At 40.2% G+C, this 26,574-nt stretch overlaps 2 protein-coding genes across 39 annotated transcripts in view; one reads left to right on the top strand and one right to left on the bottom strand.

Annotated features, from left to right (window-relative positions):
• LOC103480087 (calcium/calmodulin-dependent protein kinase type II delta 1 chain) overlaps window positions 1–9,625 on the top strand; it is a 108,831-nt gene extending 99,206 nt beyond the window's left edge. For 7 of the 13 annotated variants that reach the window (XM_008434849.2, XM_017310418.1, XM_008434852.2 and 4 more), the window contains 5 exons: window positions 2,802–2,822; window positions 3,041–3,116; window positions 3,193–3,287; window positions 7,382–7,610; window positions 7,697–9,625. In XM_008434849.2, the coding sequence (XP_008433071.1) occupies window positions 2,802–2,822; window positions 3,041–3,116; window positions 3,193–3,287; window positions 7,382–7,610; window positions 7,697–7,700 (425 nt within the window). In that variant the 3' untranslated portion in view covers window positions 7,701–9,625. The remainder of the gene's footprint in view (window positions 1–2,801; window positions 2,823–3,040; window positions 3,117–3,192; window positions 3,288–7,381; window positions 7,611–7,696) is intronic. The other 6 variants (XM_017310420.1, XM_008434857.2, XM_008434854.2 and 3 more) reach the window with 1 other exon arrangement.
• Window positions 9,626–9,963: 338 nt separating this feature from the next.
• ank2b (ankyrin 2b, neuronal) overlaps window positions 9,964–26,574 on the bottom strand; it is a 206,942-nt gene continuing 190,331 nt past the window's right edge. For 20 of the 26 annotated variants that reach the window (XM_008434860.2, XM_008434861.2, XM_008434877.2 and 17 more), the window contains 6 exons: window positions 20,564–20,656; window positions 19,906–19,989; window positions 19,652–19,816; window positions 16,464–16,652; window positions 16,228–16,319; window positions 9,966–12,697 (listed from right to left, as the gene is read on the bottom strand). In XM_008434860.2, coding sequence (XP_008433082.1) covers window positions 12,484–12,697; window positions 16,228–16,319; window positions 16,464–16,652; window positions 19,652–19,816; window positions 19,906–19,989; window positions 20,564–20,656 — 837 coding nt within the window. In that variant the 3' untranslated portion in view covers window positions 9,966–12,483. Of the gene's footprint in view, window positions 12,698–16,227; window positions 16,320–16,463; window positions 16,653–19,651; window positions 19,817–19,905; window positions 19,990–20,563; window positions 20,657–26,574 lie in introns of all 26 variants that reach the window. The other 6 variants (XM_008434870.2, XM_008434873.2, XM_008434863.2 and 3 more) reach the window with 2 other exon arrangements.

Genomic DNA, 26,574 nt, shown 5'->3' with positions numbered 1-26,574 from the left:
CTCTCCTGTGCCCAGACTTCTCATCGAAATTTGATCAATTGCATTGAGAGACTGGTTGACCAGATTCATAATTTGTAGATTTGGATGATGTGCAAAGAAAGGCTCCAAAAATATAGAAAGGTCAGGAAAAAACAGAGCAAGCAGAGCAGGCATGGAGCAGGAAGGGAGCAGAGGGAAAAAGCGTCCGCCTTCATCGAGAGCAAGAGATGGTTCAGATGGTCTCCAGCATGTGTGGCTGCAATCAGGTGAGGAGTACAAAGATACRTATGTGATGCCTACAGTCAAGCATGGTGGTGGGAATGCCATGGTCTGGGGCTGCATGAGTGCAGCAGGTGTTGGTTAGTTACATGTCATGAACTCCAATCTGTACCATGAAATACAGAAGCAGAGCCTGATCCCCTCCCTCTGGAAACTGGGTCGCAGGGCAGCGTTCCTGCATGATAATGACCCCAAACACACCTCTAAGATGACCACTGCTTTATATTGAAGAGGCTGAGGGTGAAGGTGATGGACTGGCCAAGCATGTCTCCAGAACCAGCATGTCTCCAGAACATGTTTGGAGCATCCTGAAGCGGAAGGTGGAGGAGCGCAAAGTCTTGAACACCCACCACCTCCGTGATGTCATCATGGAGGAGTGGAAAAGCATTTCAATGGCAACCTGTGAAGCTCTGGTGAACTCCTCCATGCCCAAGAGAGTTAGGGTAGTTTAGGTCAATAATGGTGGCCACGCAAAATATTGATTCTCAAGGAACATTCACTTAGGGTGTACTCACTTTTGTTGCTGGCAGTTTAGGGTTAGGGTTGAAAAGCACAATGAAAAGCAGTCTGCACACAGACAACTTTTCATTGTGCCAAAATGTCATTTTGTCAGTGTTGCCTCATGAAAAGCTGCAGGAATGTGAGGGGTGTACTCACTTTTGTGATATGTGCAAATAGTTAGATCTGAAACAAACATTTGTTGTAGGGCCAAATGTAAATGGTGTAAAAGTCAACTTCACATTAATTATGAAATCTACAAAGAAAGACTGCAATAGCTATAACTTAAAACATGAAAGGGAAACGTTCTTTGCGGAAATCATAAACAGAAACATTCACTTATTTACGACCTGATCTCTGATCACAGCCTGCAATGAAATTGCCAACTTCTTTGTAAAGAATTTTCTTCTTTACAAAGAAAATGTAAAAAAAAAATAGAAGGTTAATTTAAACATCCACACCAAAAAAAAATCAAATCTATGCCCAAACAACAAATACAAAAAAATGACTCATTTTCAACTACTTAACTATAAACGTTTAGAAGACGTTCTAAATCAATTAAGCTCCACAACTTTCCTTAAGAACGTCCTGCCTGTCGTTGCCTCTGATCTGATTCAAATAGTAACTCATTCCTCTCATCAGGTGTTTTCCTTCAGGCTTTAAAAACATCAGTTATCAAACCACTGCTAAAAAAAACTATCTGGACAAATCACTCCTGCAGATTTACTGGCCAAACTCCAACATTCCATTCATCAGCAAAATTATTGAAAAAACAGTGTTTCATCATCATTCAGTCTGGTTTCCATAGTTACCACAGTACTGACAAAGTACTTTCAATAAGTGACTTCTCATCAGATTGGACAGATACAAAGTTGACGTTCTATCACCTGAAGAACATATCCAGGATCATAGGACTGATGACTCAGCAAGATCTAAACTCATCCATGCATTTTATCTTTAGTCGCATTGATTACTGCAACAGTATCTTCACATGTCTGCTTAAAAAAATCAATTCTCCAGCAGCAGCTGATCCAGAACGCTGCTGCTCAAGTTCTCACTAAAACCAGGAAGATATAACACACCACCCAGTTCCAAAATCCTCCCTGTGGCTCAGAAACTAAACTTCAAAATATTGTTAGTTTATAAATCACTGAACGGTTTAGCACCACAACACATTAAAGATCTGCTGTTGCTGATCACAGTTCCCAATTATCCAAATTAGTTTGGTCGTTCCACTGAACCAAAACTAGCAACTTCTCCAAGATCGATTCCAACTCGTTAGTGAGTTTTAGATTCCTCAGCTGGGCTGTGAGTCTCAGCAAGACTCGCATCCAACTTTCGTCTCTGTCCACCAACAGTCTGAGTGTTCGCTTGTTCGGCCAAGTCCGTCAAAAATTTGTCGATAATCCAGGAATCCGTAAACTCAAAACAGCAGAAATCCTGTTATCATGAATATATCCAGGGTGAATCCCGTCGGTTGTGTCCCTGCAGGACAAGAGGGCTTTTATAAAAGTTACATACTTTCATATTGCCCACTCTCTTCATATTGCCTACTCTTTTTCACTGGGAAACGGCTCTTCTTCCCACAACTCATAATGTCTTCATCTGTCTAAAAGTTAAAGGTTTGAGTTTTGTAATGAGCTGGTTTTTTTTGTTTGTTTTGTTTTTTTTAGCTGGATGTGCATCAGCAACCTTATCTGTAGTGTCTTTATTTGCAAAGTGAAGTCCATGAGGGGACGGACGGTATTTCAGCAGTGTCACAAATGGTCAATCAGAACTAGGTGGTGTTGGATGCAGGATGCTTCCCCTGCCTTATTTTTCTGTTCTTTGACAGCAGAGCGGCTTGTTTTTGGACCTTCTCAGAAGAAGTATGTGTCAGTCATCAGTAGGTGGTATCCTGGTCTTGGTGACCATTCTTGGACATGTAACCGGTCAGCAGGGTGTCAGTGTTCAGTTAGCTGGAAACAACACTGAAGCTGTCCAAGGTACAAAAGGTTTCTGTGTGAAGGATGCACTACTTACTATTTGCATTCATTGTCTCCTAGCTTACCTCTTTAGCATGAAAGGTAATGTTGATGTTGCATTGAGTTCTATCACCTTCACCTCCAACCAGCCTCTAATTCATTCTTCTCCATGTGACTGTGTGTGAGCCATGCCTCAAACTGTGAGCTTCCCTTCCTGAACATGATCATCATCGGTGCTCTCATAAAGATCAAAATTCCAACTTGTGTTTCAGTTCACAGTTTACAACAAACAGTAACTTTTTTGGGTGTGTCTTTTGCAGCCCGTAAGCAGGAGATCATCAAAGTGACAGAGCAGCTGATTGAGGCCATCAACAACGGAGACTTTGAGGCCTACACGTGAGTTCAGCTAGCTTCATACATCTCTACATGTGTTTCTCTCTTCAGGCAACTCTAATGTGATTGTCTGTTTCAGGAAGATTTGTGACCCTGGTCTCACATCTTTTGAACCTGAGGCTTTGGGAAACCTGGTCGAAGGCACAGAGTTCCACCGCTTCTATTTTGAAAACGGTAAAGATTTTCTGGAAATTCTGGGATCAAAGTTCAAGGTTTCTTGTTGGAAAGCCAATTCAACAATACACACACACTTGGTTGGTAATATACTCTTTTTTCTCATATAAGTTTTCTTATTTTTCTGGTTTTCTGGTATTGGGAAATTTAAATGCAGGAAATCAGGAAATTTCCTGCATTTAAAGGAAATCATAAATTCCTTTAAATGCCTGCTCCTTTTCAAACAAATTGGCATGTCAGTTGGCATGATTATTTCCTATATTTTTCTGTTTTGTCTGTTCAAAATAAATGACTCTGCATTCTAGCTTCTATTTTTCTATATTTATTTTATTGTTTGGGTTGGTAATACAGCAGGCCCCTGGTATTTACAGCCAGTTGTTGGGCACAACTGTCTGCAAATAGCTAAAATCTGGAAATATTTGAGACCCCCTCTATGACTGCCTATTTTAATAGTTCAAACAACAAATATACCTTATCATACATTGATAGACATAATGGAAACAGTCTATCTACATTAGCGGCTCTTTGGAGTTACAATCAATAAATGGATTGAATGCTTTGCAAACAACAGCCAATCGCATGCCACGTAGCATTTTGTCATTGTATTTCAGCTCCATGCTCTATAAAAATAGGTGAATCCATGACTATTGAGCAGCAAATAAACAATGATCCATTGTAGTTGCTGTATCCAGAAACCTCTAGTATAGCGGTTCTCAACGTGGGCGGTACCGCCCCCCAGGGGGCGTTCAGAGGACAGCAGGGGGCGCTCGTGGACATTTTTGCAAAAGGGGGGCGCTGGGATACCTTTGGGGGGCGTTTGGTCGAAGGTAAACTTTACACCTTAAATCCACAACAATACCAGTTTAGACTTTGAGCAACTTGGTAAAACTGTCTTGTGTAACATTAAATCATGCTTGGCTGCAACTGTATCGATGGCAGCTCTTCTTCTATTCAGTGTTTGTTAGCTTCTTGGTGCAGCGCCACCAAGAAGCTTAGGGTTAGGGTTAGGGTTAGCTACCAGCTTTTAGCTACCGGTAGCTAAAAGCACGATATCCTGACTTTGTATCCCTCTGAAAAATGAACCCATTTAAATAAAGAAATCCCTCCATGGTGATACCACGATAGAGAGCGTTCATTTTATAGCGTTAACACGGAGCTGTAAGTGGTCCGGTATGAAACGGGGTGATWGAACAACACAGCACTTTTAAATTTCAATAATCAGAATGCAGGAATTGTTTCCGTTGTTTTAAAAGGTTGATGTCAGTCTGCCTTTTCCCCATCGATACGCTTCCCGACCGCCCTGCACCTTAGGGGCTTTAAAAAAAAAACACGCGCACATTGTGCAAAACCCTGAAACAGGGAGCGACAAACTAGATGTGAATTATGACATAAAAACAGAGAATCCGACGCTGAACATTGAAAAATCAACACATGATGTGAAACACATGACGATTAGGCGCCGCAGCAGGTGATGAGTGAAGATTACTGATGGTCAATAAATGATAAAACAAATTTAGCAACAGGAAAGAAACTAAAGTGGACATAACAAGAGAGGATAATACTAATCAAATGAAACTAAATGGAAATGAAGAACAAAATGCAAAAATAAACTAAGAAACTAAAGTAAATATAGAGGAATAAACTGGTATGGCAAGACCTTTTGAGCAATAATTAATACAGAGGACTGTATGGCAAGAATAAACAGACACTATTTCCAGATAAAAGGTAAAATAATATTGTTGAAGTGTCATGGGTTTGTTGAGACCACATCTAGTACTGAGAATAAATATATTTTACAGACCATAACAGTAAAGAACTCACTTATTTATGTTTTAATTAGATTTGATATATTTATTTCTTCAATTAGGATTTGATTAAGAACCAGATTTTTTCTTTGTAATTTCTGTCCAGTAAAACTATTAATCTATAATCAATAGACAATCAATAATATTTAACAACTAGAAAATGGCAAAGAATAAGAATATTGTTTCCACTGATTGGCTGCTGTTAGGCCTACAGATTTTAACTTGAATGTTTGTTGCATTTTTCATAGACGCCTGTGAAAATAATTTCTATTCCCATGACTTTTTGTTCTCTGGGAAATTATTTTTGATGATAAAAACAGAAACAAGCATCAAAATCTAAACATCTACAATAGTGATAGTAATATTAATAATAAAATAATAGTCAGTGCAAAGTAGCCTACAAATTCTTTGGTGGGGGCGGTGAGGGACCTGGATAAAGGCTGGGGGGGCGCTGGGCTGATAAAGGTTGAGAAACACCTCTCAGCTCTAGTAGATTGAGCTTTTATGAAAGTAAGTGTGCAGAAGATGAGATAAATTGATGTAGCTGTGAAATGAAAAGCTGGTCAGACATGGACATCCAGTAAAAAACAGATTTTTCAGGTATCCAAAGAATACCTCAAAAATCTTTCACAAGTCAAGTTTTTCCTCGGGCTACAATCACCGGCCACGTTATTAGGTACACCTTGCTAGTAGGACCCCCTTCAGAACTGCCTCAAGTTAATCCTTCGTGGCATAGATTCAACAAGGTTCTGAAAACATTCCTCAGACTCTGGTCCATATTGATATGATAGCATGATGCTATCATATCAATATGGATGTGCAGCTGCAGATTTGTCAGCTGCACGTCCATGATGAAAAGCATCTGTTCCACCACATCTGGTGATTGTGGAGGCCATTTGAGTTCAGTGAACTTATTGTCGTGTTCATGAAACCAGTCTGAGACGACTCACGCTTCATATCATAGCACGTTATCCTGCTGGAAGTAGCCATCAGAAGATCAGAGCACTGTGGTAATAAAGGGATGGACATGGTCAGCAACAATACTCAGGTGGCGTTGACACTTTGGGTCCATCAGTCAATTGGTACTAATGGACCCAAAGTGTGCCAGGAAAATGTCCCCCACAGCATCACACCACCACCAACCTGAACCGTTGATACAAGGCATGATGCATCCATGCTTTCATGATGATGACGCCAAATTCTGACCCTACCATCCGAATGTTGCAACAGAAATCGAGACTCATCAGACCAGGCAACGTTTTTCCAATATTCTATTGTCCAAGTTTGGTGAGCCTGTGTGAATTGTAGCCTCAGTTTCCTGTTAGCTGACAGGAGTGGCCGGACACACATATTGTGCATTCACAGATGCTCTTCTCGGTTGTAACGAGTGGCAACTTGAGTTACTGTTGTTCTATCAGCTCGAACCAGTCTGGCCCTCTGACCTCTGGCATCAACAAGTAAAGAGCAGTTGGACAGGTGTACCTAATAAAGTGACCAGTGAGTGTATATGCTGCTAATGTGTGTTTGCATAACATTTCATATAAAAAGTATTGATGCACTTTAAATTATTCAATAGTTATATTGTTTCCTTTGCTCTGAGTATTACAACATCTTTTTCCGTGCATGCTGATGACACAAGACAAATATTTCTGTATGATCACGGCTGTGGCACATTCATGGTAATATAGGTATAAAACTCCTGCTCTGGAAAATGAACTTTATTGTGATATGCTAATTTCATGGCCTGCCCAACTTATTCAAGTGGTAAAAGTGAAGGCAAACTAGCTGAACCTGGTCAGCTGACCATGGTCAGCTGACCAGGTTCATGTAAACCCAGTGGTCCGGTATGTAAACCAGTTTACAGTCTGAACTGGACTGAATTTCACAGAATTAGCTGCCATCTGTGATACAGTAGCTTCTGTAGTGTTGTCGTTCTATCAGCTCGAACCAGTCTGGCCATTCTCCTCTGACCTCTGGCATCAACAAGGTATTTGCGCCCACAGAACTATGGTTGTGCGTGAAAATCTCAGTAAATCAGCAGTTTCTGAGTATTTCAGAAACTGCTTCTGGGTGCAGCTTCTGTACCCTTTGTTACTCGGAGCTCAGCGTCGGGTTGAAGACTGGATGTTCATGTTTGCATTTTCAAATTTTCTGATGAAAAGTCTACCTGCATTTTATCCAATGTCAGATCTCCATTTTATCACATCACTGCTCAAAAATTAAGAAGATCGCCTGTATGTTCATCGGTATTCTCAGGTTTCCCGGTTGGTTTACTTTTGTTCTCTGTAGCTCTGTCTAAGGGGAAACTGCCCATCCACACCATCCTGCTGAACCCCCACGTCCACCTGATCGGGGACGAGGCGGCCTGCATTGCCTACATCCGCCTCACACAGTACATCGACAGCAACGGCATGCCGCGTACCATGCAGTCCGAGGAGACCCGCATCTGGCACCGCCGTGATAGCAAGTGGCAGAACATCCACTTCCATCGCTCCGGGTCACTCACCGTCCCCACCAAGTACGATCAACCCCAAAGCACAACCATATGGTGACGAATCAAGTGAAACCATGTTTTATCTAACGGTCATGTGACCTGTGTTGCAGTTGAGTTGACACTCTTGGACCACAAACAGCCTCCAGCAAGACAGCTGACCAAACCCCACCCACCATGTGGACACAGCATCCCAAAGCCAATCCTTGCTATCCTTTGCTAATGCTCAGTGTGTTGTTTACATATGGTAGCTGCTGCTGCACTCATGTTAAAAAGTCAACAGAAGTTAATCAAGGGATTTATGATTTTGTAGTGAGAATGTGTGCTGTTTCTATCAGTAGTGTGTTTATTACCTGAGCTTCGGTTTCACCCCTTTTAGATCTGTATGTTTTAACAGGAGTGCCTGGTCATTTATAGGCTGTTAAGATGTGAAACTTTATCATTTTTTTTAGCATTCCATGTATTCATATATTATAAAACGCTGAGGGACAATGACCAAAATGTCACACACTGTACCTCCTTGCTCATGTATCTTTTCAGTACTGCCATCTATCATGTTTGCTTTGTTTTGTTTTGATGAATAAGTTTCAGTGATTAATGCATTTTTTTTCATTTTTCATTTTTTTACATCCTTAAAGTAAAAATCCATTCAGCTCTCTGGTTTGCTAGGATTTTGTTTAAAAGGAAAGTTCTGTGAGAATGTAAGCGGACATGGAATTTCTAGTCTTGGATATTCTCATACAATGATGAAAATGTTCTCTGTTCAAATTTGTTACATTTTATGTTGTGATATTGATGCTTGTTCCTCTTTTAGGCTTCAGTTTTTGTGATTCCCTCCTTTACCATAACTTCCCACTGTTTGCCAACGTTCCTCAGCACAACTTTTGGTTAAGGTCTTCATTCATCATTTAGTTATTCATTTAATGAGTATCATCATCACCAGTGCTCTCATTATGCTTAATTCTTGTCATTGCGGTGATGCCATGGGATTAAAAGGAAATGGGCTCAAAATGTGAGGTGTTCAGGGCCTTTGATCATTTTCTTCATTTTTGGAAGGTTTTTTTTTTGTCTATACAACTTATTTGGCATAATCACATTACACTTTCTACAATATACTGGTGGGCCAAGCCTATCAAATAAAATGTCATTTAGATGAAATATGCATTTTTTAATCAATTTAAGTAAGGTGGGTTTGAATATTTACTATTCAAACCCACCTGCAGTTATTGCTGGGTTTCAGATAGTTATGCGGATCATAACTAACTATGATCCACTTTCAAATGTGGGCTCAACCTGTGAGCCAGTTATTTGGCTTAGAGTTAAATATTTAGCCTTGGATGACATGTGAAATTCACATGGAGATCCCAAAGAGGATTTCTTCAATTCAAAACAGAGCAAAATGGATCACAATAATACTCTAAATCGGCTGGCACAGATTGTGAAAAAATATGCGTGTATTTAGGATATGATCCTAAATATCATATCCATCTAGGTAAAAAGACTTCTCTTAAGGATTTAGGCTTTAGGTGTCGAGACGATCTGGAGCTGCAGACATGATGAGCCTGGAGAATAACATTCTAGCTCCAGGTTGGGTCAACCATTTCTGCCTGGTGAGTTGTGCTTTTTTAAGAAATTAGTCTACATAATGATGCAACAACATGTTATGCTTGAATCTCCTGGTAAACAATTTATTTAGCTTCTGTAAACCCAAATTCATGCTGAGTTAATGTTTCAGACTGAACATTTAGATGCTGGATCAACAGAATTAAACAGGCCCATTTACTTATTGGCCTCCATTTGACGTTGATTCTACGTCATCTGACACCCAGCAATAGTGTAAAGTCACAGTCAAAAGTTAACTACAATAATTTGGGTTATTGTAGTCATAAGAGTGGAAACTAGTTTATTTTTCAGTCATATTTTCACCATGTTCATATTTACTTAGATATTTAGCTCTGAGCTTTAATGAAGCTAAATACTTGGTTTCAAAGTGACTACTGAACTAATATGCAAATAAATACAAATAAAATGGCTCAACCTTTCAGCTAGTTATTTGGCTTGGAGTTAAATATTAAGTCAAAAAACTGTTTGATTTTTTTCTTTGTTTTGTTTTTTTTCTGTATTGACTTTCAGGATTAAAACACACACACACACACGCACACACACACACACACACACACCCTTGTATTTGCCAAAATTGGAATTGGCAGGTCAGGCTTCCAGTCTTACAAAATGGAAATATGTCAATTAAGTTTAATGCTCCTCAATTAGAAACAAAATATAATTCAGACCTTTCTAGTACTTTTCTGTCATAAGAGTGGATAAAATGTAAAGAAGTAAATTTCTTTCTATAATGACCAAAAATAATGACATCACTTCCTGTTGAGCACACGTACAGTTTATTGTTTTGCCACTTACACACTGCAGCTGACGTTTCAGGTGCATTTATTTTAAGAATAATTCAGTCATACATGCCCGCATAGATAGTTAATATGGATATATTGAGATCACCATGGAAACAAGATGCTTCTATCAAATTCATTGACTGCTTTGGACACCAAGTTTTGTTCTGCGATTCCATCAGTGGCAAAGTAAAAAGTAAAACGAAGTGAAAACTGCACCTAATCAGTCTGGTCAACAAAACCAAATAACCAGAGAACGAAAAACACACCATGTCAATTTTCAGTATTTACATTCAGCTTTTGAACTTTTTCAAACACACATCCAAACGTCAGCTTGAGGCGCGGCAGGTCTAAAAATGATGGGAATAAATAAGAAAGGAAAGATTTGTGATGACGTGCAGGAGTGTGGAAAGAGCATCAGCTGGACATCAGCTGGTTTCTGAGTGAACAGGGGCAACAACAGGTCATAACCTCAGGTCACAACGGCTGTTTCAGGACAATCAAATAAATAAAGCTGATGTAAAGAAGACCAAGTAAAAGGAAAACTGTTCTTCAGTCCAAATTAAATCTATTTAGTATCAAACTAACTATTTAGTCCCTCTGCTTCTACCTACATGTAGCGTGATTATAGATTGAAAAAAGAGACTCAGCTGATCAGTCAGACTTGTAACTATTTTATATAGAAAAGCAGATGTTCAGTGAAATGGATCACATTTTATAATCACTATAGTGACGTCTGAGCTTCAGAGAACCTGATTCAAACCTGAGTCTGCTCTGCTGTCCACTTCAACACAAAGCCGATGTATAACATACATTTTGTCGCAGGGTGCCTCCCAGGCAGAGGGGGGCGCCAAACACACAGCAGATAAAGAAGCCGACGTTGATCAGAAGACAAAAACAATAAAGCTAGTTTTAAAGAATTCCAATGTTGTTGTGATAAATCTCGTGATTATATTTGACCTTCTGTAAACTGCTGGAGGTGACTGAGGTTACATCCTGGCCCTTTGACGCTTCTGCTGACTCAGGAGAACGTCAACAAAGATCACCTGCAGCTCATTGGCATCACAGCCTCCAAGATGGAAGGAATTTAAAATCTACGAGTTAATTCCTTCCCAAAAATTCTTAAATATGGTATTTTTAAAAATGCTTGAGTTTGCAGAAACTGAGAGGAACACCAGAACCTTGAAGTTGAAATCTGTTTTCTTAACTATTTGCTTTTGTTAATTTGTCTTTCTAAGCAAACTCATGTTGATGAATTGCTATCCTGAAAACAGCCACTTGTACGATTGCTTCCTGGACTGTGTTGAACTTTTACATTTTACCCAACTGCTAATGTTTGCCTGTGACGTGTGTGTCAGTTCTAGTCTAAGAATCTTATCAACCATCCTCCACAGTGAAGATCTGAACAATACAGCTGTTAATGTTGATTTAATATTTGAAAGCTGGTCACTGAACGGCTTCCTTCTCTTCCTCCGCTGCCATTTGCTGAAACTACAATTCTAAAACTGTCACTATTTCTGCTGGTTGGAGAAATGAAAATGAGCACCGAAGGGAAATAAGAATCAAGTGGAACTGCAAAGGCCAGGCTTATAAAACATTGTTCTACTGCACATGTAGCAATGATTGATCAGTAATCCTTCAACCCTTCAACAAGTCTTTTTCAAAGCCAATTCCATTCAGCAGTTTCTTCATAAACTTGTCTTCAGAGAAATCTGACTTAGATTTTTCTCTGTTAAAAGTTTGGAAATCAAACATTTAAGTTTTAAGTGCTGAGAACATGCAACAGTTCTCAGCACTAAGTTCTCAGTAATAGAACGTAGAACCTAGGGGAGGGGAGAGGTGCACCAGGTGCACCAGGTGCTCCAGGTGCTCCAGGTGCTCCAGGTGCACCAGGTGCTCCAGGTGCACCAGGTGCCTCATCACTACTTTCTCAATAAACACACTATTTACAGTCACATGCCAGACGAGACTCTACAATGTGAAGTTAAACTGAAATAAGGGTTGTTGATGCGTGATGAAGATAAAAGCTATGATCATGAGGTTTGGTTCTGAAACACACCATCACCATCCATGGAACAGTAATTTTATGAGTCATTTCTCCAGATATATCAGGACATGTACAGCAGGTTTTCATGCTGTATTAAATGCTTTAACAATTAGTTGATTTTCTGTCCAGCCACATCTAGATTCCTTTCATCTTCTTTATGTATAAATCTTTACAAGAGTTCTTGAAGAGGCCCATGAATGAGGTGCCTGTTGGTGAGTTGTACCTCCAACACGTCAGAGCAGCTCAACACTGAAATAAAAGATCTAAAACGTTGAGAGGTGCTTTCTTTGGTCAAAATTAGAGCAAATGGAAAAAAAAATATCGTTAAAGGACAAATCCTGTTCTGAAATTTACAAACCAACATTTGGAGATGAGAACATCTGGTTCTGAGGAAGAACGTCACCAAACGTTTCAGTTGAAGATGTAGTAAGGGTTCAGTGGAAGTAGCTGCTCAGTCATGGCTCTCCTGCTCCTCTTCCTCTTCCTCGTCTTCCTCCTCCTGGTCGTCCTCACAGTACCTTTGGAGCAGGTGGCGCAAGTGCTGCTGCAGGGCATCGGGCTGCAGAGCGTCTGGGGTGTCGTCCAGACGCTCCAGGTGGACATGCTTCCCCTGGGCATCCCGCACCACGGTCCTCTTCTGGGTGCGTGACTTAAACATCAGGCTTCTGCAGGTGGAAGCAAACATGAGGAGTGAGACAGTCGGATCAGGTCAGACCTGGAGGGAAACGTGGAACGGCATGTTATTTCCCGATTCAGTAAGCAGAAATGGAATTGGGAATATTTTTTTACCACAACTGAGTGGAACTAAATGAACAACAACTGTTCTGATCCAATTTTATTCAAAAACGGATCAGAACCAAGTCCTAAGCTTTTCTTGTGCTGAAGACATTCTGTCAGAAAACTCTGGGCTGATCAGATGAGAGTCGACCTGCAGCTGAGACACAAAAGCTCTGAATCTTCTTCTAACTCTACCAACATTTATTTCAAAACCTTCACACTGTTCCCTGGAGAACCACAGAACAGCGGCCTCTCCATTTTTTTTTTGTTCCATCAATTTTTGCCTTTTGGGACATTTAGCCTGATTGACAATCGACTCAAAATGAGACTTTTCCATTTTTCCATTAGGCGTTTAAAATAAGGCTTTTGTAAAAACATACAAAAGCTCAAGCAAGCTTTTGTATGTTTGCTTGAGCTGATTGTGTTGTGCCAATAAAATAGGAATCAATTCAGATTAATGAATAAACTATGGCAAAATGACATGGAATACTGGAAAATAACTTAAAAGATCCCTAAAAAAATTGAAATCAATTTTGCAGAACCACAAATGCAGCACAACAGTAGACCAAAGTTTCCTCTTTAATCTTTTAATTGCATGCCAGTCAAAGAAATTGGTTATTTGCTGCAAAGTTGTGCTATTATATTAATAAATCCTCAGACTTGATAAGAAATCAGTGTGTCAGTGATCTGAATTCATTCCTTTGTGAAAGAATGAGTTTGTAACTTATGATTCCAGGAACTCTGGAGTTATAAAGTCAAACTAAAGAATATTTAATTTCGTTAAGAATTTAATTGACAAGAAGTTATTGATTACAATTATTAATAATTACATAAACCAAACACAGATCAGATCTGGGGCTGCACAGTGGCGCAGTTGGTAGAGCTGTAGCCTTGCAGCAAGAAGGTTCTGGGTTCAATTCCCAGCCTGGGGTCTTTCTGCATGGAGTCTCCATGTTCTCCCTGTGCATGGTGGGTTTTCTCCGGGTTCTCCGGTTTCCTCCCACAGTCCAAAAACATGACTGTCAGGTTAATTGTCCTCTCCAAATTGTCCCTAGGTGTGAGTGTGTGTGTGCATGGTTGTGTGTCTCTGTGTTGCCCTGTGACAGACTGGCGACCTGTCCAGGTGACCCCGCCTCTCACCTGGAACGTTAGCTGGAGAGGCAGCAGCAACCCTCCTGACCTCACTGAGGGACAAGGGTGTATAGAAGATGGATGGAGATCAGATCTGTGTTTGGTTCCCAAGATTGTTGGGAATCAAGATTCCCAACAATCTTGATTCTACAATTTGAGGTTGGTACAAAATTTTTGGTTTCCAGAAATCTGATTTCCAACAAAACTAAAAAGTTCACTTGATTAATCTGCTGCCGTACATCATGTGGGGACACCACAAACTAAAACGTTAGTTGTGTACAAAATGGCATAAAGCTTCAAGTCCTGAAGACCTCAAAGTGTTTCACATGTCCAGAGGCATGATGGCGTCAACCAGTTGCCATCATTTCATCCAGTACTAATCTTGACTGCTGCAGCTAATCCTAAACATTAGCTCCACTAACCAACACTACTTATCATAAGTTAATGCTACACCAAGTGGCAGTTGGAAGCTCTGGTGGCGCAAAGCACAACCCACATATTCAGGCCTTGGTTCTCATGCCAGTGGTCACAGGTTCGATTCCCAGCCTGGCTACATTTGCCGCATGTCTTCTCCCTCTCATGACCCTCTTTCCTGTCAAACTACTTTGAAAGAAAGGCCACTAGAGCCAACTAAACAAGTTTTGGCCTTGGCTAGACAAAAAATTTAAAAAGTTTAAGGGGTGTGAATACTTTTGCAAACCACAGTAAATGTCTAAATGCTTAAAGAATTTTTAAGTAATTAACTAAAACTTCAACACAAGATGTCAAACATTAGCTTGACATCTCAACTCCGCTTTAGCCGAGTGGAAGTCTTAAAAATGACCTCTGCAGTAATGACCTCTCATTACCGCACTGGACATACTGCACATTACCTCTCATTGGTTACCATGGAGACGAAAGGTGGGCTGGAGTACAGAAAATACTGCTGACAAGGACTTACACTTAATTTTCTAAAATTGTCATTTTAGAAAATACACATTTTCTAAAATGACAAATTGAACAGTTAATTCCTGCTATGTGTGAATTAACTGATTATATATTCCAAAGCAGTTTTTCCTCTATTTTATGTTTCTAATATAGATAAAAAGACAATAAACCATTACTATATTATTTTGAATGGAGAGCATTGCTGATTTTCATGCTGAAATCAAGATGATTCTGGCTGCAGACATTTTTCTGGTTCATTTCCCTTTGTGATCAATACAGATGGATTGATTGACTGAATTCATCGAATGATGAACCCAACCTTTGCCCCAAAGCCAACCATAAAACCCAACTTCAACCACAAAGATTATGTATTGAGCCATGAATTACATGAGATAAATTTCCTAAATTTTTCTCCACAACTTGCATCTTAAGATCCCGTCTATGAAAACCAGAAGAGAATTGTTGAGTCAGCTTTGATGGAGTCCAACAGGGTGTAGAAAGAGACAGAGCAGATTGGACTTTTTGAGGAAGCTTCTGCAATCATTGAAGGATTTCAATGATTCAATGATTGAAGGATTTCAATGATTGCAGAAGAGTTCATTCTCTTCTGCCACCATCTGTTGGGTTAATGTAGCAGCATCAGATAAATAAGGCTGGAACCTCTGAAGATTCTTCGGGTACCCTACTGATCCTTGCAATAGTCATCAACATCTATAAAAACATCTTGATGAATCTTTAATAGTTTGAATTACATTTATTTTCCTTCGGGATTATTACAAATTGTGACCATCAATCCTGTCTGCCATTCCAGTCCTGCTTGAAACACTGAAGATACGCGTCAACCACAACAACCCCATAACATCAAGTGTCTTCTGGATCTCAAAGAAAATGTACCAACAAGGTGCTTCAAACAATCTTAAGGCTCTGACGGCAAAGTGCTCCTTTGGAAAGTTCTCCACTCAGATCTAACCAAGCTTGGAACAAACCCTGCTTTCCTTCTTTGAGGAGCAGAATTATTTGCCATTATTTGTCTTGAACAAGTAGACCAAGTTCTCACCACACTTGCCACATTTAAATATTATGGTTTTCCGGCTCTCTTCAAAATCGGACACATTTGAGCTCCAGTTCTGACAGAACAGCAGATTTACAGCAAAACCTTTAGAATGTGAGTTTAGTTTTTCACAGAATTTGTATCTTGAGCTATCAGTTAGTTCAAAACTGGAACAAATGGTAAGATCAAGAGCCAAAACTTTACTTTTTGCATTTATTAAGCAAAGTTTAAGCACTGAAGGTAAGAAGGGGAAGTCACACCATGCCTGTGACTAACAGCTTGTCTTCACAGTATTGCTCAGAGCCCAACCTTTTAACCACAGAACCGTCCTCCTGTACCATCTCCTTCTCTACCACATGAGGCAGCAGCACTTTGCCAAAACCTCCAGCATAACTCAATGCCTGGAGGGGAAGAGTGAGGGAGAGGAGACACATCAGGTAGAGAAACTTCTGCTCAGCAAAAAGGTAACTGAAAAACATCACACCTTGCACAGATAAGAAAACAAGCAGATCAGAATCTCAACTTTTCCATTTGAACACGCTGACCTTTTCAAAGTCCTCCTGGGCTGAGGGGAGGTCTGCAGACAACAAGGGGTCTCCTCTCTGCTTCTCCATCCTCTCACCCCTCACCATGGTTGTCTTGACAACTTTGCTGACTTTTCGACCCTGAACAGGTTCCACCTCAAACTCTGACACTGTGGTGGCACCCAGAGCCAGGGGTTCAGAAAAGGTCAGCTGGAGACAGAACAAAAACACACCAAGGAATTTCAACATGATCAAATGTCTGTGGGACACAGCCAGGGATGGAAATTAACAACCTTTTCTCTCCAAATGATGGCTCTGCAGAGCCTTCAGACTTTTACACGGATGTCTTAAATGGAGCACTAGTATTGAAGCACACTTATTTTACACCAAAATTAAATTGGGCCCCCGTCACGCAACTACTGTTACAAAATCTTCAGTCTATCTGGTCAGAGAGGCTTTTGATGGGTCCATCAAAAACCTGACAATTTTAAAGGCTTGCTTTCTTTGGTCCAATAGTACAATATTTACTGCTCATGAAATTTACATGCAAGAGTAAAATTAAGTCTGCATACAGTCTGCAAGTAGGTTGCTTACATTTTTTCTTAGTTTTAGATACTGAAATGTCTCCCAACGAGCAACAGCCACAGGCAACATGCAAAATATACATGAAGAAATCCAGACTTCTCAAAAATGCTATGTAGTCGCATTTTATTCAAGCTGCAGTACATAACTTTAATAAAAATGTTTTCTCCATATTTGTTAAAGCTGTTGCAGCAGTTTGTTATGAGAAAGATAACCTGTGAAAACAATCAATCTCCTCCATCTCCTGTCTGGAAGGAGGTAAAGTAATGCACCGTTGACCAAAACAACCAATCAGAACCAGTAGGAGGGTCTTAGCGTTGTCAATCATCCTCATTTACTCACTGCTAAATGTGCTAATAATGGAGAAACAACTTATTGTGACAGGAAAATCGTTTATCTGCCATCACTGTTTTTACATAATGGTCTTCCCATCATGCTAACTATATTAAGCATTTACACTATGCTAGCTGCAGAATAGCACAGAGCAAGGGGGAGGAAGGATGAGCAGCACCACATGAGATTGTGATTGACAGCACTAAACCTCTCCTGCCACTGACTGGTTGTTTCTAGCACTAGGAGAAAGCAGAGGAAATAGATTTTTCAAAGATTACCTCTATGGTATGAGATTATCTCATACTAGGGTAAATAATAATAATCTTTATTTATTAATTAATACCTAAATAAATAATCATTTATTATTTATTAATAAATAAATAACTACATTTGTTTATTTATTAATGAATAAATAAATTTATTTATTCTGAATTTATTATAAATAAATTGTGGAGGGCCCCCTGTTGGTCAGGGCCCCTAGAAACAACATAATGACAGTTTTAAAAAATATGTGAAAAAAATATTTATATAAAAGTTACATACTGCAGCTTTAATTTCACTTAGGAGAGGATGAGTCAGGAGGGACGTGGGTTAGAGCTGCTGCTGACTGACTCATCTGTTAATTGTAGTAAAAGGTTCAAGGAGAAAAGTTCAATATATGAATATGTTGGTAATTTTTTTCCTTAACTCCTTAAATGCTAGTGAATTGGAGGCAAACAGTAGTCTGTAGCTAAGCTAACAATGCTAAATGGTTGATAATCTCACACAGTCTACACAGTCTCACCTCTCTTGGAGAAAAACTGGATTATAAATTGACACTCTTGTCTTTTTTCTCTCTCCCTCTCTCTTTTTTGCATGAAAACCTGATTTTGTAACTTTTCTTAGCAGCATAGTAACTGGTACAGTCGTTCTTGTCTTGCACTAACTGCAGCTGAACAGCGTCACTGTCAAGCGCCCCAAGCTGGAACGAACCATTTCATGCAGATCCAGGGGAGTTCAGGGAAAATATAGATGTGTGCTTTTTTGGTCTGGGAGGGGTAACATTAAATTTTTACTGCTAAAAACTATCTTCAAAAATACAATATGATTAATTTTGTAATTGACAGGACCCCCTGTTGGTCAGGGCCCCTAGAATTGTCATCACTTTTCCCCCATATATCGCGCCCCTGGTGGCCGGTTAATCCACAGTGGCGTGGAAATTTTTTATTTCCACGCCTAGACACAGCTGTGCATGTAGAACTTAGCCTTAAAACAGTGCAATCCTGTTCATACCCCAAAAAGATTTTTGCATTTTTTCAAGCCACACCCACAAACTTTAACACCTTCTGATGATATTTGTTGTGAATTGGTGCTATGTGTTCATTATTTCACTGAATTTTCAATGATAAATCAACGCGACCATTATGCATGGTTGGCTAACCATTATAGTCATAATGGTTGACTATTTAACAAAAATGAAACCTCACTGTCAGTAAATTTCCTATGTAAAAATCCAAGAAACATTGTGCTTTTCTTTTTGAGGCCCCCTGAGTCAAAACTTTGTAGAAACACCTTTGACTGCAGCTCTTTTAGGGTTTCTTTCTACAGCACAGGTGTCAAACTCCAGTCCTGGAGGCCCTCTGCCCTGCATCTTTTAGATGTGCCTCTGCTGCACCACCTGAATAGAATAATTAGGACATTAGCAAGGCTCTGGAGAACTGATCTACACAAGAAGGAGGTCATTAAACCATTTCATTCCAGTGTTTTGTACCTGTGGCACATCTAAAAACTGCAGGACCTTGAGGATTGGAGTTTGACACTAACATTATTGGACATCCTTCAGTTTAAAGTCAGTCGGATTGGATGGAAAGTGTCTGTGAAGAGAAGGTTTGAAGTCTTGCTACAGATTCTTGTCCAGTGGCAGGTTAATGTGTGATTCGGTTACGATCCTCTGTAGTGAGCAGCTCTCTGATAGCAGACAGTGTGTCCGTGAACAAGTTTAACTAAATATTGTATTACATACACCAAATAAAACGTTTTTTCTGAAATTAAATCAGATTAAACTTTGTGTTTTGCGTTTGTTAGAATGAACATTTGCTAAATACAGATCCACCCACAAATTATCTAACCACCTTATTCCTCGGAGGCTTACTGGGGAAACGATTATGGGTCTTACTTCCGGCGCCCACCGGAAGTAGCAGTATTTCATTGTAACTTGTAGGGTTTTTTGCTGATCTACATACAGGATTGAAGTTACATCTCTCTTTTCGGATCCTATTTCAACTGTAGATCTAGGCCCGGAAAATGGGACCCACCTCTTTCTGGTCTCCCTTGCTGTGAAGCACAGTTCTCTTTGCCACTCTGGACACAGCATCTCGTTCCTCTATCTTCACCATCTCCTGGTGGGAGCCCTCAATGCTCACTTCCTGTGTTTCTGACCCATCCGGAGACGTACATTTACGAATCACCTTCCGCGTGATCTGGTGATGATGAATGCAAATGGACAATTACGGTGAGAGGGTCAGCACCGTACTGTTTGGAGCCTCTGTTATTGTCTTGTATTTCTTACCTTCTTCACTACCAAGTTGCCATGTTCATCTGTGTACTTCTCTTCAGTCACAGTCTGTGGTGGAATGTCTGGCAGTATATCCGCCTGCAGAAACAAATCAGTTGCAGAATACCATTGGCGGCAATCTATCTAAGATGATCTTGTCCCGCCTGGGTTCAGGCCAGGCTGTCAGACTCATGCAGTTTCTATGAAAGTTAAAACAGCAAGTTTGGTGGTTCATTTCCTGGTCATTAATATTTCTTTAAATAATTCATGTGTTCATTTTTTTTTCTTGGCAGTGAAAAAAAATGTTTATCTGCTGAGTAGTTGAGTAGTTATTTGATATTGGATAATAAAACTAACCCTTGGTTTTATTGGTAATCAGCTCTCATCACTCGTTACAATTTAATTACGTCTTTAGTGAGTGGAAAACTGTTCATTCTTTAAACTGAAAAGTCATGAGAGTATGCTTATGGTTTCCAGTGAACTTACCCTCACTGAAAACATTTTTATATTTTAGAAGACAGAAGCTTTTTTTAAGAGGGATGTTGTACTAGTTATTGTTACAATAAATGTTTTATCTTGAAAGTTCAGTTTCACTATATAAAACCTTTAAGAACCTGTGAAACCCGACCACCCACTCCACCTCTTTGTGGTGCTGCATCATCTTTTATGTTACCTGAATGATTATTCTGCGTCGGACCACTCTGGTGGTCAGCACCTCCTCCTCTGAGCTATCAGAGGACAGTGCTCCTAGCTCCTCTGCTATCTCCTGGAGACAGCACACAACCAGCATGGGTGAATGTCATGTGTACTACAACAAACTGCTACAGGCAACCCATGCTTAGGCTTTTCTCTTAACCTCACACTCTTCTGTTCTTGCAAGGGAAATAAATTCAAAATGCTGTACATAAAAGTGATGAGATGAAGAGAAGGCAAAATAAAGCAACAATCTTCAACAAAAACAAACATGCAGCAATAAGAGCCAGCTTATCTACTGCTCATGAGGATGAATTGAAATGTCAAATGGGAGAAAGAAATATAGAAATGTTCAGTGTTTTAATTTTTACACTAAGGGGGGAAACAACATGCACACACCAATTGATGCAAACAGTGGTGTATGTAGTAGAACTCTTCAGAGCAGCTTGTTAATCTCAACTGTGCATCAAAGTGAACAACTGCAAATACTTCTTCACAGCGGAAACATCTTTGCCTTTTAAGTTTATGCTCTTGTGCACATCAGTTTCATAAAATCAATCTAGGTTTTTTCTTCTACATTATGTGTGCAACAGCAATCTGTCTGAAACTAGGCAAGTCAGAAACCAGTGCTCATGCTCATCCTCTTACCATTCCCAGGAAGTCATCATCATCGTAATACCCAGCTTGATCTCTAGATAGAAGCTGCTCACAAATGGGAAAGCCACCCTCTGCAGCACACTCCCGTGAAACATCTGAATCATAAGCAAATTCACCAAGACTTTCACTGCCAGAAGACAGTTGCCTTTTAGGTTCTACTTGAAGAAAACGTTGAGTGGTGTGCTCAGGGTGGACTTTCAGTAGGCCCATATCTGAACTACTTCTTGGGTTTATTGAAGAGTGCTCAGAAAAATAAGTTATCTCATCTTCTGGCATCACATCTTCTGGTTCAAAAAAGTCTTGTTGGCAGTCAAAGAATTCCAGCTCTGAATCTGATGGATGTGGAGACTCTGCAACCTCACTTGATATCTTTTGTCGGTTGGTTGTAGTGTTTGGTTCAAATTCTGATGCTGTTCTCTCGAATTCAGAGAGGACTCTCTTAAAGCCTAGAGAAAATGTAAAGTCTTTGGTGACTTCTGACTCTTCGCTGACGGTATCTTGAGAGGCAAATTGTGCTGAGCTGGGACCACTAAACACTGGAGACACTGGACTCAAATCATCGGAGAATGCTTGGCCACATTCAGAAACTCCCAAGGCTTGTTGACTAGAAAATCTTGTCTTATAATCAGTTGGTACCAAAAACTCATCTGACTTGGGTGAAAAATGTTCACTGGACTGAACTTGCATAAAGTCCCATGTGTCTGGATTCTGTCTGGACACATGGGACTTTAAACTTGAAGCTTTCTCATGCACAGACAGCACAGGAGGAACAGTTCGGTGTGTTTTGTATAAAGTCTGATCAGGTGGGAGTATGGGATCTGATGTGATTGGCTTATCATCAAAGAACAGCTCTGTAGTTTTACTGCCACCATTTGCTGCTGCTGCGACAGGAAACTGGTTGCTCTGGGTATCAAATGTTCGAAAGTCTGGGGGAACCTGGAATGAAATTATTTATGTAAGTTTATTACATCTGCACAGAGGTTATGTGAACCTCTGAAAGACATGAGCATTTTTACTCATTAGTGCCACTGCACAATTTAAATTAAACTTGTGTTGTTTCCATCACCCATCAGTCAGTTAGACCTATATGTATATCTAAGCCGGGGGTGCCCAAGTCCAGTCCTTGAGGACTTGCAACCTCTAGCTCAGGGGTGGGCAATCCTGGTCCTGGAGGGCCGGTGTCCTGAAACTCTTAGACGTCTCCCTGGTTCAACACACTTGAATCCAACAGCTGAAGCACCTCCTAAGTGCAGTCAGGTTCTCCCGAGTTCTGCTGATGACCTCATTATTTCACTCAGGTGTGTTGAAGAGGAGATGGAGACCGGCCCTCAAGGCCTGGAGTTGCCCGCCCCTGGTCTAGATGCATTCCTTCTCTAACACATCTGAAGCAAAGGAAAGATTCATTACTGAACCAAATGGCAATTCAGTCATTTGGTTCAGGTGTGATGGAGAGGGGATTTATTTAAGTTAAAGAATATTAGTTCTCCAGACCTGGACTTGGTTATCCTGGTGTAAGAAAATGTTGCAGAATTTCATCATCAAACAAAAATGAACCAGAGGAAAATAGAAAGCGGTTAGTAATATTATCAGCAACCCAAAAAAGATCCAAAACTCCTTCAAAGTATCAAAGGCCTCTGTTCCTATAGCGTTAGCCTGGCATGTCCTGAGTTAAAAGCAGTGTGTTGTTTTTGAGTTATCCAAAGGTTATTGGTGCATTTTCATGCTCTATGTCTTACCCTATGATGGGTTGGTTTGCCCTGTAGATCTTCACCACTTTTTCGTTGGGTCTTTGTTTCCTTTTGTTTTGCATCTTTAGTTGTTGATGGCTTTGGAGACAAGTATTCTCCGGCATCTTCATCTGCTTTTGATCTGTGGAAAATTTCTTCTTTGCATATCCAGAATTTTGACTTGGATTCTGTCATTTGTTGCAGATGAGGGCAATGTTCTTTAATGAGTGATGATGACACATCATCACTCATGTGGGGTGAAACCTCTGAACTGAGCTCATCTTCAAAACAAAATATCTTCTCTGATTCAAGGCTTGCAGGGCTCAGAGGTCTGGGGTTATCATCAGTCCAACATTCAACGGGTAAGGCTACAAACTCAGAGTCTGATGACAAAGACACAGGTGAAGGTGATCTATCATAGGAAGTAGGATCCATAAAATAAGAAGATAAAATTCTCATAAATTCAGGAACTGGTGAATCAGGCAATAACCAACTGAACTCATTGATGGATGAAATGGATTCAGGTGAGGAGGGTCGGTTAGTGTTTCCATCTGACATATCAGCAGAATCAAAGGATTCAGAATCTGAGGATGAGCATAAGATGAGATGTCTCACGGGGTAGACCTGTGGTATCGGAGCAAACTGAGGGATGGGGGAGTCTGGAGAAAGTGACCTATTCTGAACCCATTCTGAAACGGTTTCTGGAGCTGATGCTCTTTGGTCAGACATGGCTAACTGGAAAGACACAGGTCTGTACTCAGGCAGTGACTGAGCTGACAAAGGCCTCTGATTCTCATCATGATTCTCAGACAGAGCAAATTCTGGAGATGAAGGCCTGAATTCTAAAAAGTCTGAATTCAGTTGCAATAAATCAAGCTCTGAAGCTTTAGATTTAGGAGATGATGTAGTTCTGAGATACTTCACACATTCTGACAATGCCAACCTCTGTTCTGGTAATGTGGCATCTGGTGAGAGGGGCCCAAATTCACAGACAGATTTTGGAGATTCGGGAGATACTCTAGCGTCTTCCACCTCCGGTAAATTTGGACTGAGACATTCTGGAGATCTGTAGAGATTATTGCTCTCTTTGTCAGATACTGAGGTATATAGCAAAGGATTGCACCACAACTGTGTCTTTGGTGATTCAAGCTTTAGCTGCTTGTAAAGAGCTGTTCCTGATAACAAAATGTGTTCAATCATTGGACGTGGTGATTCCGTCAGCCGTGTGTTCATTGCTCTTTTTGTTTCTGTAGCAGAGAACTGATGAGTAACTTCTGAATGTTTTAATAAAGATGATAGATCTTTGTCATTTTTGTTTTCTATTTTATTGTCCTGTTGATTATTTGTAACATTCCTTTCACATGTATCTTTGTTACGAATAAACTGCATGAAAGCTGTTTTACGAATAAAGGTTTCTCCTGCATACTGAGGATCTCGTACCTTAGAAATCAACTTCCATAGCTCAGCGTCATAAACAAGACTGTACTGAGGTACAGTGGCAGGTGGGAGAGGCTCAACTGATGTTTTTGAAACAGTGCAATCACTCATTTCAACCAGTGATGATTTGGGTGCTAAATGCTCCTCTTTCTCTGACTCCAATGATTCTGGTGAATATGTCCTCGCTCCTGCATAAAATGGTATTGATAACTGTGACATTTCATCAGAATATGACAATTCTATTGATGCATAGCTTGTTACAATCACAGCAGATTCCACAAATGTCTGAGTAAAATCAGGTACTGGAGATTCAGGAGGATATTCAATATCTGATCTTTCTGACTGAGGTGACACTGTTCTTTTGTCTTCAAGCCCTTTGTCAAATGAATAATATTCCAAGTAATATTCAGTATCTGACAGCAGAGACTCGGGGGATGAAGCCCTAGTGTATGTTTCCTGTATTACAGTCTCAAGTACATTCTGAGTAAAAGAAGGAAGCGGTGAGTCTGGTGATAATCTTGTGTTTTCCTCAATTGACTCTGGAGATTCACTTCTATTGCTTCTAAGTGACATCAATTCATCAGGTGACATGAATTTGAATTCTGGTATGGACTCAGTTGAAAATGACCTGTCTTGAATCTGTGACTTTATCGACAGAAGAGAATCTTTCCTATGTTCAACACCAAATCCCATTGTTATCAAAAGTTCACCTAAAGCATACTCAACATCTGACTCAACAGACTCAGGGGACGGTGATCTATAGCCAACATTTACTATAACATGTTCTCGCACTACTTTGTAATCGGATCTCAACAAGTCTGGAGACTGTGCCCGGTTTTCATCACCAGATGCTCCTGAACTTGGAGAAGATGGTCTGTGGTCATACAATAATGACCCCAGGCTTAAAACAATATATTCAACCTCTGAACAAGTTGACTCAGGGGATATCGACCTACTTCTAAAAATTGCCTTGGGTAGTTCAAACACTGGCTGCACAATGTCAGGTAGAGGAGAATCAGGTGAAAGCCTGATTGATGTTAAAGATTCTGGGGAAGAAGATCTACTTTCAGTTAAGCTTGGAAACTCTGAAGGCATTTCTAAATCTGAAAACACTGATTCAGGTGACGTGGACCTTAGTTCCAAGTTGGGTATTATGGAGTCCTGTTGCCTAAATATGGGAATAGGTGAATCTGGCGAAAGTGGTCTCAACTCTTCTTTGGATATTCTTGAACAAGGAGATTCTGCTTGGACTCCAAAAAGCCAAGTCATACACAAATCAGTCTCCACATCTTCCTCCAAGAACTCAAACTCAGGAGAAGTGGACCTGTATCTGACCCTTACATTAGAAGATAAGGCTATGGGGTACAGAGGTAAAGGAGAGTTAGGAGACAAACAGCCAAGCTCATCATCCGACTGCCCCGATGGGCAGTATTCTACACTGTCCTCAAAATCTAAAGTCTGTGAAATTAAAGGGGCATATTCAATTTCTGAAGCCTCTGATTCAATTGATGATGACCTGTTGTAACTTGTCTTATGATGACTGTCAGAAAAGTCCAGAAAAGTAAAGTCAGGAACAGGTGAATCTGGAGAAAGCAATCCATATTGACTTTGAGGTGTTAGAGATAGAGGTGATAGGGGGCAATCATCTATCATCAGAGAGGAAGATAATTCCATTTCCACATCTGAATACACGGATTCTGGTGAAGTAGACCTTGAAACAAAGACTGAAACTATGGATTTTTCTGGTGTTTGAGTAAGTGTGAGAATGGGAGAATCTGATGAAAGAGCATCAAACTCTTCTTTGGATGTTGTTGAACCAGGAGATGTCGCTCTGTCTTCAAAAAGCCAAGTTGTACACAAATCAATCTCCAAATTTTTGTCTGAAGCCAATGACTCAGAAGATGAAAACATTACATTCATGTGACATATTTCAGCATGATTACGCATAAATTCAGGAATGGGCGAGTCTGGTCTCAATTCATCTTGTGATATTGAAGAACCAGGAGTTACTGCTCGGACTTCAAAAAGACAAGGCACAGATATGTCCAATTCTAAATTGGTTTCTTCGTCTGAAGATAGTGAGGTTAGGGATGAAAAACTTAAAGCTAAGTGTGAATTGAATGACTCTTGTAGAGCCTGAGTAAAATCAGGAATGGGGGAGTCTGGTCTG

This window comes from Poecilia reticulata, linkage group LG18 (assembly GCF_000633615.1).
Source record: "Poecilia reticulata strain Guanapo linkage group LG18, Guppy_female_1.0+MT, whole genome shotgun sequence".
Lineage (NCBI taxonomy): Eukaryota > Metazoa > Chordata > Actinopteri > Cyprinodontiformes > Poeciliidae > Poecilia > Poecilia reticulata.
Note: the sequence above shows the minus strand (reverse complement) of the source record. Positions and strands in the feature narration are given on the sequence as shown.